This window comes from Cyanistes caeruleus, chromosome 5 (genome assembly GCF_971803275.1).
Source record: "Cyanistes caeruleus chromosome 5, bCyaCae1.hap1.1, whole genome shotgun sequence".
Taxonomy (NCBI): domain Eukaryota; kingdom Metazoa; phylum Chordata; class Aves; order Passeriformes; family Paridae; genus Cyanistes; species Cyanistes caeruleus.
Window position 1 is genome coordinate 42,743,491 of NC_141705.1, and position 14,626 is coordinate 42,758,116.

A 14,626-nucleotide genomic window follows, 5' to 3' on the forward strand; every position below is an offset into this window, starting at 1 on the left:
GTAAAACAGACAAATGGCTGGGCATTTTAGGCTGGTCAGTGTAGACTATTGTAAAAGATCACAATCAAGAAATAGAATTTCTAAGCCACACAAACACAGATTCCCTGAAGCTCTTTTTGCTCGCATAACTGCTAGGAAATAATCACTATTAAATCTCATATAATTTATTCAAATATCCTTCTTTCTGCTCATGATTTATTTGGGAAAAGTTCCTATTTTCCATCACAAAATTTGCAAATCAAATTCACTTAAAGCAATTGATTTTTTTTCCCCAAATGCAAATTATATGCATTTGACATTAGGTATTAAAAAGTGACATAAGAAAACCAATACGTAAAATGTAGATTATAGAGGACTAATGGACCTTCAGCCACTGAACTGAAAACTCACTTGTCACAACTGTCAATAACATTAGCTTAAAATGAAGTTAATGGATGTGATTTCTGGTGAACTTACAAGATCTGCAGAAATTAAAGTGTGTAAATACAGAGAAAATGTAATTGCAAACCACTAGAAAGAGTCTATGTGGAAATCATATTTAGTATGCAAACAGATGCAGTTACTAGCGTGCATATATATACACAGACATATATATGCACAGGCATATACCTATGTAAAAAAATGAGGTTAAGGAAGCAATTACACAGGGATTGGGACCCCAAATAAGCAAGTTACACCTAACCACAGGAGTAATCCCACTGTCTCTAACCACACAGTCCTACCAACTACAGTTTTTCAAAGGTAAGTGTGACAGGGCTTATTTTGTTGTTATTTTGTTGAACTTCAGCTCACTCACCAGGTCCCTCTGTTGTTCAAATACCTCTTCTCTAGAATTCTCATTATATTATCTCAATTCTAAAATAGAAAGTCTAAAACAACGCAAAAACATTTGTTTAGCTGACTCTAAACATTTATGTTGAATGTCCAGAGGCTCCCTCTGGACCTGCATTTTTCTTTCTGGTTCCTGTTTCTTCTTCAACCTAGGTCATTACCTAAGAAAAGGCTAAGAACCATTCCAGGTGGGAATGGTTCAGATACCTTCTTTTCTGCCTACAGACTCTACAGGTACCAACTAGCACTGTGAGGAGATGGACAACCCCAACTCTAAGTTGTTCACCTCAACTGAGCAGCTTGCACTAAGCCTCAGATCCTAGAAGATGAACAACTATAATTTATATCTGGAAGACACAAACCTGCTTAAAACATGCTCAATTTGTGTTTTATCAATGATGAGGTACATTACAAAGGCATGCACCATACAGGGAGCTGCCCCAAACATGGCTGTATCTTCCAAAATGGGTCAGAACATAATCCCCACCTAAGTTACAGTTTGAAAAACTAAATAAAACCCAGTAGGTAACAATCATAAGGCATAGCAAATAAGACCTTTTAAAAGGGAAAACAGTATCCTGAGATAGTTATTACCATTTGTTCAGCAGACTCAGTGAAGCTTGGGGATCAGGGTAGTAAGAAAGAGGCAGAAGCTGCAACGTAACTGGGAAGGATGAAGGGTTTCTTAGTACGAAATATTTTACCTAAATAGTTTGGAGGGGAAAAGAAAGAGTTAAAAACTACATATTTGAGAACTGGTTGGTAAAATAATTCAGCACTGGCAACACAATCTGCATTTTCAAGGGACTTCAATCTGGCTCCTGTCTCAATGCAGGATAATCATAATTGTACATGACTGCATGTAACAGCAGGACATGTCACCACAATGTCATAATTTGTAAAATCAGCTAAGAGTGCATTTTGAACCACATGTACGAAAATACAGACTGCCCCCACTCCCCAAACAACCCTTTCATTTGGATTTTGATTTATGTAGGAGGATGTGAACAAAGCTCTTGCACAGAAGAAAGTGAAGTTAGTGAGGTGCCACCCCTTCTCAGAGAAGTCTGAATGCAAGCAGGTTATAAAAATTTTTGAAATGACTAACAATTACATTGGACAAATGGAATATTAAGGTAATTCACAATATGTGCATATGAAAACTATTTCCACATGACTGGTTCTGGCCTAGGCTTGGTTAGTAGAGACCTAAATCTGACAAACAAGAAAGAAGTTACTGTCAGTGTGGCTGGAAGATACATTGCTCTGCAAGTGTTGTTTCTGTCATAAACGTTTTACACACTTGTTACACAAGGCAGTGGCATGAGGAAGGTCATCCTGTGCAGCCCTACGTGCATCACTAATGACAACACACCCTACCCCTAGTCCCGAGTTCAATTATTTTACCACAAGCATGTAACTTATACAATGAACACAAGGAAAGTTTTAACAACTACAAAAAATGGTTGGTTAAAATCTACACTGCTTTACTCCTCTCCTTGTACTAAAGTATTACAACTAGGAAGCTCGAAAATTTATCAACTAACCAAAGGGATACAAATTTAGTGTCTTAACTGAGATCAGAACACCAGTTCATAAGCAGTATGAAAATGCTAAGCAGCACCAAATCCTAACCACAGACTTTGATATTTAAACCAGTTAAACATATATAAACTCAGAAAAAAGTGTAGTAACAACCATCCTCACCATACTACTTTTAACAGCTGTGGCATTAAAGTTGAGTGTAAGGCTGGGCTCTGCAGTCAATCGTGGCAAGTAAAAGGCAAAGGATTCCTCTTCAGAGTTCTTCTGCTGAGTAAAGCGAGCTGATCCTAAAATACTTTTCCTGCTTTATTGACAAAAACAGAAAAATTAGTTAGTTTCTTTTTTTTCTTTCAAACAAAGAACAACAACAACAAGATGATTTGCCAGGACCTACAATTCCATCAACTTATCTTTCCTTGAAAATGGACTCTACAAAATAGTCCATAAAGCTGTAGCCTAATAGCAGAGAGTCAGCATAACTTGTGTATGTGTGTAGGCCAGGGACTAAAAACCTTGAAAGCCATTCAAAGACCCTGAGAAGACTGCTATGTGACCTGTTGATGAAGTATTCATGCAACTCCATAATTGAGCTAGTAAAACATACTTGGACTGCTTTCATGCCAGGTAGCCCCAGTGAGATAACTATAGTCAGAATATTATTTATATTCTAGTCTGTAAAGCTTTCTCGTGGCTGGCAGTGCCTTGAAATGAAAGCTGAGGGTGTCTGGGGTGCTCTGAAACTCCATGTACCTCAAGAGAACTAAAGTGCAGAAAATGGTCCAAGATATTTTTTTCTAATTAAGAATACTTCAGAACAGAAACAGTCTTTCTTACAACACTGCACTGGCTTGAACTAAGAACCTCAAGAGATTCTGTACAGACCTGCATGCTTCCCCACGTCTGATTTTTTGCCATCTTTCATAAAGGTCACTTGCAAGCTCAGAATCCACATCCCAGGCAGAACGGTCCAGAGAGAGACTCTTCTGCCAAAGCAGATTTGCTAAAAGGATAATAGATTTTTTTCATATTTTATATAGATAATAATTGCTCCTTCCATCAATCTACTTCTGAACATGAGTAATCAGTATCTGCAAATTGTCCAGACCCCAAATAAAAACATCCACCCACTTTTCCCCTTCAAAGTGAGAATATGCAAAAGTATATATATTACATGTATCTATATATTATATATATCTTATATATATTATATTTTATATCTATATTATTTTCCATATCAGATTTGCTTAAAGAAATACATCTGCAAAACCAAAGTAACTGTACATGCAAACAACAGAGTGGGTATTGCACAGGCTATGTATGCCCTAGTAAGCTGTTTTTACTGCTGTTATTTCTACTAGATGTCATTGAAGAGTACCCATGTAGTCTACACAGTACTTTCCACTGATGGCAGTAAAGCATCAAGATAATATACTACATAGTGGTACAAAAATATAGTAGCATGGCACAGCAGGGAACAGAACAATTCCCACAGTTCCCACAGTTTGGCAAAAACAGTCTTTTAATTTTGGCTGTTCTTCTAGATGCTGATAATTTCCTCAAATTTTTCTTATGGTGAATTGCAAGGCTTTACATCAGTCTAAAGACGAGTGCATTTTAGGAAGTTACACTCATATTGGTTCAAGTATTTTCACACAGCAGAAAGTAGTTAGAAAAGGAAACTTCTTTAGAAAGGAAACAAAAATTACTTAATTTGAAAATGTATATGCTTTATTTTACATAATCCTTAATGTTTAAAGTAATGAATAGAGATTGGTGATTATTGGAATACTCCAACTACAATTTCTTTACGTCAGTATTTTCAGGATCATGCATTACACACTTCTGTATAACAAATACTAGTATCCTAAAGCAGAAGACAGAATACCTGTAAGTACAGATCTCATTGTGTGTATTATTAGAGTGAAAATAAAGTAAGCAACAATTATTTGGTTGTATCAGCCATACTCCTTCATTGAGATTTAAAAAAAAAAAAAAAAAAACAAAACACAATAAAAAAAAGCAAACTTTTCCTTCTAGGATACATAACCTTAGCATGCAAGTGTCTCAGTAACTGTTCAAGTCACATGTTTCTATATGTCACCTCAATTCTCCTTTTTATATCTGACTGACTACCACTGCCTTCTTCATATCCTCACACAAAAATACATTTTAGGAAACATCATCTTGAAAACATTTCCAGGAGAGCACTCAAACATTTAAAGCCTATGATACCAGCTGCCTTCTGAAACTCCTTACTGCAGAGAATAAAAAAAAACTATTCTGAATCAGCTTTTAACAGGTTCAACATTCTTTAGGCAGTATCATCCATGTGATACCTATCTCACTGTATTTTGGTAAATGCCAGCAGGTACTTAAAACAGCTACCAGTGTCACAGTATGTGGAGATAGATTCCTCAGTTCCAGAAAAAATGAGACCCCTTCTTTCTGTTTCATATGATACAGTTTAAAGGATGCTGTTCTACAAGCTAATAAACCATCTTTTGCTGGAATCTATAGAATGATTGCTGTGGGAAAGAGGTAAAGAGAAGGCCTTCAAATTTAACTCTGGATACAGGCAGATATTGGTCAACATTTTCTTTTTCATCGAAGAATTCCCAGGATCTGGGCCCAGGTTGTGCACATTTTCTAATAACTTGGAGTTAGTGGACAGTTTTACCATTCTACCTCAATATCTCTCAAGGAACTGCGTATGAAGAAAGAAAAGGGCAATACATCACCAATAAGAACTTACAGGAGAGTCTTTAATACTAAAATTAAAAAAAACATGTTTCAAGACAGAACAATAGCTTAGCATGTGCTATTGAATTAGATGTCTGAAATACTGCACTGTGCACTCAGCCATTTATACACTTCCAGAGAAGTGGATGTTTTTAAAAAAACATAAAACTAAGTATTTGCATGAACAATCTCAATATTCTCATTACAAGTCCTGCTATATAAAATGAATTTTCTGCAATAAAACTATTGTCAGAAGCCAAAAAAAGATGTAGATGGGCCTACCTGAATCAGACTTTCCCAAGTAGCACTGGATATCACAGTGGGCAATTGCTTCAAAATTAAGGTCTCCTTGCTGGAAAAACAAAATAAAAATATGACAAAACAAGAGAACAAATTTCAGTTTCCCAGTGCATAATTTCATAGAGTCAAATAAGAGAATTAAGGCCTTGAATTAAGAGAATTAAGTTCCAAAAGAACTGTGATTACATTGCTGTTCAACTCTGGGGACTTAAGCTACACAATGGTTTGACAGAGTGGTCGGGTACTGAGCTTTTCTTTCAGGACTAAGAACAGATTTCTGGCCTAATAATAATTCAACACACACAATTGAACACAATACCTTGGACACAGTCGAATATATCTGCAGAGGTATTTCAAACATAACTCCTACATTTGTGGACAAACAAATACTAGAGAGCACATTCGTTACAGTGTCTTTCACACTGAGCTTCAAAGAAAATACATTCCAGCAGCCTGGAGGTAGTGTCAGAGATTCAGCGAAGTTCAGGATCTGAAAAGAATCAAATGACAGCTGAATTAAAATTGGTACAGCACTTGCTGATGCAGGTGGTACCTTGAAAAATGCAAACCTTCTCATCCTTCGTGTTTTTGCTGCTACTACAACATGGTCATTTTCGCTCATTCCTAATCCATACAGTGCACTTATGCAAATGTCAATATCAAAACATAAAAAGAGCCATTTAGATGCCTACATCATGTGCTCATTCATAAACCAGACCTGCCTGATTTGAACCAAGGAGTTGTGCCAGTAAATTACTGGCTTTAAAGTTCATCTATGTACTAAAGGCTTCCACTATGAAGAAATGCTGAATCCTAGAGAGCACAAACACACACATTCAACAATTCTGAGAACCGAGCAATGGTCTGTAATTTGATGCATCCTCAGCTGCAACTCAAATGAAAGAGCAGCTGTCAATGAAACAACACAAAAGTAAGCTGGAGAGCGAATAATGCCTCTTGAGACATTAACCTAATAGTTACAAATGTACACAAAACTTTCTTTTCAACTGATTCCAGCCAGCTCTAAGAACACAGAGTTCTTCAAAGAACCTATTTTGTATGTCAAAGGTCCAAATCTTCAAATCAAAGACAAAAAATTGTACGAAGAAGAAATAAAGCTTACCTTTACTACGTTCTTTGTTTCTCTGGCTACGAAGACCTCGTTCAATTCAATGCTGAAGTAAAAATTATTTGTAAACCATATGGACCAATACCCTGAAGTATTATGATGTGGTTCTATATGAAACAGTGCTGCAGAAGGATCTACATCAAAATACCTATAAGTAAATACAGAAAAAATGTATATATACCTTCTATTGTCCTTGAGTACACAAGACCATAGCATTCTTGTATGATGAGGCCCTTCAAAGGTCTCCGGAGAAAAAACCAAATTATTTATTTGGGAATAATTACATATGAGATTAAAAATTCTTAAGAACCATGTAAAAGAGACAGGAAAAGTATCTACCCTCATGTTATGCTATAGCATAACATTTGCTCTGTGATACAGCAGGCTGGATGAAACTGGCAAAAGATGACTGAAGCAAGAAAACACTTCACATTTTTTCTAAGCCTATCCACCTTTGGCGTTGCATTAACAAAGGTGCTGGAAATCTTATCATAGACTGAGCAACATTAATACAATATGAGCTGCTATCTTTTTACTGGCTCCTAAAATTCTTCTTGAGATAAAATACAGAATTATTGCTTTAAATGTGACAGGTCTGTTTCGGCAAATGACACCACAACAATAGGAAGAAGCCTCTTCACTGACCTTGGAATCACAAAGTGACAAAGGAAGTTAACTTCACCTCTTAGAAGTAAGGTACAGTATTTTCATTACAGTATCAGTGAATGTCAACAAACAAACAAAACTCCACTGTCAACCTACCCTTCCATCACAGGACAGAAAAGACAGGCTTTGAGTGTTGTAGTGCCTTTCGAAAGATTGTTCTTGTTGTTGTCAGAATAAAGACTTTCACTGTCACAGGATGCAGCTGGAAAAGAGTAGACACATGGAATACATCAGCCAGAAGCATATCCAAAATTATTTTCATCTACAGATTTGCAAGAAAAAAGGGGAACCTTTCCTGGTGCAATCCTCACACAGGTGAGTAAAGCATCTAATTGAATCCTAAGATTCAATCTTTTCAGAGGTTTCAAACCTTGCCTTACAAAGTATTCATTAATGCTGAACACCTTCAAAAAATACACACACAATAAGGCTGTGAAGAGCAACCTGACCAATTTTATCAACCATGTGATATTGGCACAGCATTCTTACTAATCAGAGCACGCTGCCTCCTTTTAACAAATGAAAAACTGCTCTGAAAAAGAGAATCACTTAACGTAATAGTCCCTTCTTTCTTTGTACTCATCCATATTTTCTCTAGGAAAAAAATATCATTGTGAAAGCAGCCTGTTTCACTAATGTTTAAAAGCCTGTACACTGCAGTCTAGTGGTCAGAATAGGAAACAGGCTGGAGTCAGGAATGCTTAAATGCCACTCTCTGATGTTCCACAACATGTCTGGTTTCAGGCAAACCTCCTCAATGGTCTGCCAAGAAATGTCATAGAAAATGACCACCCAAGCACAATAGCCTTTTAGAAAACATATTTGAAACAGAAAAAAACCCATAAACTATAAAAGGATGTTGAAAAAGCATATTCAATAATTATGCTTTTTGTAAAATCAGCTAACGTTTTAGCAACTGTTTTTTCCCCTTTTTCAAGCATGTATAGCTTAGAGGCTTCACCAGCATAAGAGGAACCACATACATACAAAAAGGGTGGAAACTATTAGCAAAAAGAATTCATCCTCTTTCTCAATAAAGTCTAGACAAGCTGATTTTGAGATCTTTCAGGGTCTCTGCTGAAAAAAATACCCTTTTTTCAGCAATCAAATCCTATTTAATCATATTATCTCTAAATATGTGTAACCCATACCTTTACAAGAAATAGAAGCAACTTTTGTGAAGTTAGTAGATGATGAGGATAACAATACTGGCTCAAACTCCACAGCTGATGTGTCCTTTTGTGACAACTGCCGTATTTCCTGCATAAAGACAAGACAAATGATCTTTACAGCAGTATTACCATTATTAGTGTTGCAGCTCCTGTATTAGTCTATCTTCTTGTCAAATTTGCATGCCACCATCTGCCATTTTCTCATATCTTCTAAATCAACACATGAATTTTTATTCAAGTTAGCAGCATTTACATCTTAAAAAAAAATCCATCACTGAACTACAACATGTCATCTCAAGGATCTATTAGACATTTGGGCACACTTAAAAAACTTAGAAGCGTGACATTTGCCACCAGCAAAATCAATCTGCCATTAGAAAAAGATAATTCTCTAATCAAATTCACCACCCTAAATTATGATTTCCTGAAGCCCACAATTACCTGTATATGCACAAGGCTGCTTCCAGAATGCATGATATACACATCTACTGATGAAGGACCTGTCCAAAAGAAAAAACACCAAGGTAAGTTTACCAAGGACAGAAACACTTGTTTCGTCCTCATAGGAGAAGCAATCCCCATTTAAATTTTAAAATCTTTGTGTGACAGATACCCTTGTAAACAGAAGGAACTTTTCACATCTTGAGCTGGCAAACATTTGAGAGAGGAGTAAAAATCCACTCAACAAGAGTTTTAGCCACAAACAAAAAGGCAAGCTTTAACAGGGAACCTTCATAATCCCCTAAATCATAGATCACACACAACTCCTCCTCCTAGTGGCAGGGAGACAGGAGTTAACAGCTGAAGGGAAGAAGAACAGCTGACTATGAAGTAACTTTCTAAGGGCCTCTGCTATCAATAGCAGGAGAGATTCCAGTTAAAACTGTTCTGTATCACACACAGCTGAACCAGATCCTGGCTCACCTGCTTTAAAATGCAAGCATTCCCAGGAAATAATATGAAGCCAGATTCAGCACTTAGGGCTGAATCAGTTATGGTCTTGTCACCTGGTAGGTAGCAAACCATTGCCTCAATCAACGGGAGACAGGGGAATCACAGCTTTCACCTGCTGGTAAGGTGGTACAGCTATGTTGGGGAGCCTTGGTCACTGGCAAAGCTATGTGCTCACCCACAGGGCAGTAGGAAGATGTAGAGGATCAAAATAAACAGGACAGAATAAGAATTGACCACCATACTACAGTCCTTCCACGAGGAAGATAACTTGAGTTTTTGCACTTGCTTATGCTTGTATTAAATCAATGTATGCAGGCTGACATGAAAGGACATTCTCCCACCTGACCAGCCACGACTTCTAATAACATGTGTGCTTTGCTCACTCCCAAAAGTGGGTTCAAGGTGTTGATTATGAGCTCCATATACCCCACAGCTGATTAAAGCACAGACTTCTCCTCAGCCTTTCCAGCTAGTTAGTTCCCCTGTGCAGACCCTGCCTGTCCCACTCTAGGTGCTAACTTCCCACCAGCAGCTAATCCAAAAGGCTTATAGGACCAACCTCTAGCACAGGACTTACAACTGCACTATAATTAACAGAAAACAGTCCTAAAAGATACTCTAGTACTTCAACCATCGAAAGTGTTAACAGCAAGCACCCTTGACAGAACAGATGGGAACAATTTTCTACCAGTCTCAGAATAAATGTACATCCACAACTCAGCATAACAAAGCCCTGGCATCTCACTGGCAGGGAAACTAGGTTTACAGTTGGTATTTCAGTTTCAGCTCTGAAATACCAAATCACAGAACAGGCACAAGGGAAACAGTACATATTGTAGATATTGTTTTGTGTATATAGTACCTATTGTTTTGTGACTAGATTCTGAAATGCATTTCTCGAAAGACAAAATTGTCATGTTCCTTTTCAACAAGTATGTTAAGAAATATTATTTTAATCTGGATTCTTAAGCAGTTTCTTCTCCAATCAGAAAGGAAAACTGGCAGAAGTGTCTAAAAAAAGCTGTTCTAAGAGACTGCAAGGCTCTATAAATAACTTAAAATCCCCTGGATTTAGAGGATTTGCAGCATAAAGAAACTGCAAGGAATTGGTTGTTTTGCTTGTGGAATTCTAGCTTACAAGAACAAATAATGTGCACATCTGTATTACCTCATTACCCTACTTTCCATAATGGCCACTATCCCCAGTACTGTATAAACCACTCTGCCTTCACAATCCCATCACGGTCAATTTAATTAATGGGAAACCACCACAAATGCAGTTGTAGAATTCAAAGGACCATGTCATCTTTCCATACTGTTTAAGCAGATGCAAAAGCATGGAGAACTAAAGAATGAAAGAGATCTAGTTTACGACTTTACAATTGTTACCTTTATGAAGAAAACTGTTTATGGTAACTCTGCCCAACACAAATTCTCTGCAAGCTGTGTTTAACTGAACTTACTTGGTTTCCCTTACTTGTGAAATTAAGCTGTCACTGAATTTGATTCAATTTAGGATGTCAATTACAAATTATGTATTATACACGTATAAAAAGTTTGTTTACATTTAACAGGTAGATTTAGGACTTACCTGAGGTCTTTGTTCTTTCCATTGCTACATAAACTATAAAAAGATTATCCAGTAAGTATTGTCTGTGTTCCACAAAATCTTCCTGGGCATTTTCCACTCTTACTGTTAAGCTCATTTCTAGCAGCATTGGGTCATCAGACATAAAACAGCAACTCTGGAGCAAGACAAAGAGATATGGTGTGTGTGTGATGGGGGACAGAACAGAAAAAATTCATTACACTAAGGAACTTTGAGAAATTAATCAAAGGTATTATCTAAGAGACAAGGTTTCCAGCACCAAAGTGCTGGCAAAACAGAAGTAATTAGGACCTTTGCTAAAATCTCAGCAGAAACCAAACACAGTGCAGGTACAGAAAGCACAGAAAAAACAAAGACAAAAACAACTAAAAATGACACTGAACCTTGAGAGAATGCAAATTTATATACTGTCTTAGTCAGTCTCACCTCAGGGACTGTAAAACAGTTTCCTTTGTTAAATCCTCTGCCTTCAATAAAATGTGCCATAAACAGACTGATGCATGTGTCTTAATGGTAGGAAGACAGTTCATGTTCACTGATCTGTTTATAGTTAATTTTTCCAAATCCTGTGTTTTTGTCTCCATTTCTCACTGAAGTAATTTTAAAAAAACAAACATACATGTACAATTCTTAATAGAAAACACTGTTGTCTGGCTAGAATACTTCAGAAAAATACAAATAGGATCTTATTTCTGTCTGTTAAGTAATGGCTCCTGTTAGCACAGCTAAGTCATAGCAACTACAAAGACACAGACACCGTTTCACAAAAAAAATTAAAGCCAACAAAGCAAAATAGAACTAGACAATCAACAGCAAATAACATAAATTAGTTCTGCATCAAACCACAAAAGTCACTAAATTCAGGCTCCAATGCCCTATGAGGGGGACTAATTTGCCCAGGATGGAAGATGAGAAAACCGTCACATAAAGTGCTCTCTGAAGTGCAGCAAAACACTTCCAGCTAATCTCAAGTCACACAAGCAAGTACAGCAGGAGTGGGGAAGAGCCTGAGGATGGGATGCCCGCTTCCATACCATCAGAGACGTTCAGCACTTGAAATGGCTGCCAGGAGCAGGAGAGGAGGCTGCCATGCAGCCTGGAGCACAGGCACCGTGTGCCCTTGGGAAGCTCAGGCCAAAGGGCAGACAGCCGCACTCCACGCAGCCACCAATGTTCACCTCAAGCACCTCAACGCACTGCAAGAACCAACCGGGGACGCGAAGCAGCGCAGGAATGCTGCTGTGTGCAACATGTATTCCATACAGGAATCCAGCTATGGAGCCTGGCCTCATCACTCCTGGGGAAAGAGGTGCCGCCGGCCACAGCGCCGTCTGAGTCTGACACAGCGTCGCGCCCACGGAGTGACCACAGAGCAACACCCACCCCCTGTGTAAGGACAGCGGAGAACAAATGGCACGAGGACTCGGATGGCACCACCCAGGTCAAGAAGATAACCTACAGTCCTGAAGGCTCAGTGCTTTCGGAGTGGCATTTCTGCCAAGACACTTGCCCCACCTCAGCTCTGCCCAGCACCATGGCTGCTCTCACACCCCCCTGAGAAACAGCCCAGGCTTCAGCCTGTCAGCTCACTGATCACTTCTCACTGCAAACCAGACACTCCTGAGAAGTTTCTGGAGGAAAGATATTTGAGAAATCTATCATTCTTGTGCCCCAGGTCAGTAGTGCAACACCTACACGTCAGAATGCGTAGCCTGAGGGACTGGTTTTTGTTTGTTTCCTTGGGAGGTTTATGGGGTGCTGGGTATCTTTCTTCACCTCCTTCTCTCCTGAAGATTTTAGTGTGATATGGTACAGTTTTATAAAAGCACAATTCCCCATTAAACTGACACACTTAAAACCACATTTTTTTCCTAAAACTTTTAGAGCTGTGGAAGGTGTCCCTCTATGCTTGGTTTAAAATAAGAAGACTTACATAGGTATTAAATGATAATAAGCATACCTTAACTAGCTGATATGTGTCATTAGGTAAACTGCATTCAAGGTGAACCCGTAATAGACTGGCATTCATTGTTTCTGTCTGTAAGAAAGAACAGTGAAGAAAACATCAAATACATTGCTTTAAATGTTATATAAATCCAATTCACACTCCATGATTTATAAAGATAATCTGCTTCTTCATATACATAACACAGCAATATAAGGAATTTTTTTACTTCATACAATTACTCCAGTAATCAATCTCTGAATCTCAGGACTCCATCAGTATCTACCTACTTAACAAACTATTATTACACATGATTATTAAATATTTATACAGCATCAGCATGAGAACTGTAACAAATTATGCCAAAAAAACTGTATTCAGCAGAGCCTTTGTGTGCAGTATAAAAGCTTATTTCCTTGTTTTCTGTGTATTTTCTTTGCTGATTGGATACTGAAATACAGTATCTAGGCCAAGAACATAATGCTTCTTGGACATGGTCTGATACATAGGCTTCATGCCAAAATGGACAGACAGAAAATACTTGTTTTGCCTTTTTATCGACTAGAATGGGAAAAGAAAAGAAAAGATGACATTGACTGTGCCAGCTTGTAAAGCACTCATAAATCTAATGGGGCAACAGCACTGACAAAGCCAAGTATAGTTCATTAAAGCTATCTGGAAATCTGCACTGCCAAATTACTGGCACAAACTGCACAGCCAGGATATCTCAGTTCTGAATTAAATTTAAAAAAAAAAAAAAATTAAAAACAAAAGCCAGCCAGCATCAGAATGGCAGACCTGTCACTCTGCCAGTGCCTTTCTTACAGCCAAATTTCATGCTAATTTTAAGACTGATGTGGAACCCCTGCCCTCCATTTTGCTTGTGATACTGAAATACCTGAGTAGGGAATCAGTAGGTTCAGGTTTTTGAAGGTGTTGATGAAACTGGCTTTGAACAATTGCAATAATTCAATGCTGAAAAGCAAAACTGAAGAAACTTTGGAAGGTATCTAGCTATTTCATACCTTTTTAGGACAAGAAAAAGGGGACAGGCAGGGGCATGTGAGTAGAGAGATTTAGCACATGTGTGGCATTTCAGGGGGTCCAGTTTTATAAAAGCACTGCCAAAAGGAAGACAATACTTGCATTCCCAATTCAGCTGGATTTCACACCAAAATGACAGAGGCTTCACGCAAGAGGGCGATGTAAGCCCTGCAAAGGTGGTTAGTGGCAACTCAAACACTGTCCCCAACACAGCTTTCTGGGGGACTCAAACCCCTGCAAAGTCCTTCCTTTTTTTACAGATGTTTTTGTCTGTATCAAATTGTGAGAGCAAAAAAGAAAACCACGTGACTGCTAGTGGAGTTTTAACAAGGCAGTAAGATTACAACTTTTGAGGTCATTTTCTGATCAGATAAAACTTGCTGCTTAGGCTTCCCTTCTCAGCACTTCTTGAAGAACACTACTGCTTTCACGGTCCTAAATAAGGATTTGTTAGCTCTTATCTAACACCACTGTCATTTAAAGTAATTTAAATTTAAGACCCTACATCCCTATTAAAAGAAATCCGCTATGTGGTTTTTTTTCAGCCTTTGTTTTTCTTGACCTGGCATAGATCTAACATGGGAACTACTGTCATGTTAAAATTGAAGCTTCTAATGTACAGAAGGGGGGGAAAAAAATGCTAGTGGGGTGTATTTGGTGTTGATCTGTTTTCTAGGGGAAATTTTTATTTC

At 38.0% G+C, this 14,626-nt stretch overlaps 1 protein-coding gene across 9 annotated transcripts in view; it reads right to left on the minus strand.

Annotated features, from left to right (window-relative positions):
- Positions 1–14,626, minus strand: part of TMEM131L (transmembrane 131 like) — a 79,390-nt gene that overhangs the window by 22,146 nt on the left and 42,618 nt on the right. For 5 of the 9 annotated variants that reach the window (XM_086891314.1, XM_086891312.1, XM_086891310.1 and 2 more), the window contains 11 exons: positions 12,906–12,983; positions 10,928–11,081; positions 8,824–8,882; positions 8,362–8,470; positions 7,307–7,412; positions 6,539–6,692; positions 5,735–5,905; positions 5,398–5,467; positions 3,259–3,376; positions 2,539–2,680; positions 1,426–1,535 (listed from right to left, as the gene is read on the minus strand). In XM_086891314.1, coding sequence (XP_086747440.1) covers positions 1,426–1,535; positions 2,539–2,680; positions 3,259–3,376; positions 5,398–5,467; positions 5,735–5,905; positions 6,539–6,692; positions 7,307–7,412; positions 8,362–8,470; positions 8,824–8,882; positions 10,928–11,081; positions 12,906–12,983 — 1,271 coding nt within the window. Of the gene's footprint in view, positions 1–1,425; positions 1,536–2,538; positions 2,681–3,258; positions 3,377–5,397; positions 5,468–5,734; positions 5,906–6,538; positions 6,693–7,306; positions 7,413–8,361; positions 8,471–8,823; positions 8,883–10,927; positions 11,082–11,371; positions 11,536–12,905; positions 12,984–14,626 lie in introns of those variants that run through there. The other 4 variants (XM_086891313.1, XM_086891311.1, XM_086891315.1 and 1 more) reach the window with 2 other exon arrangements.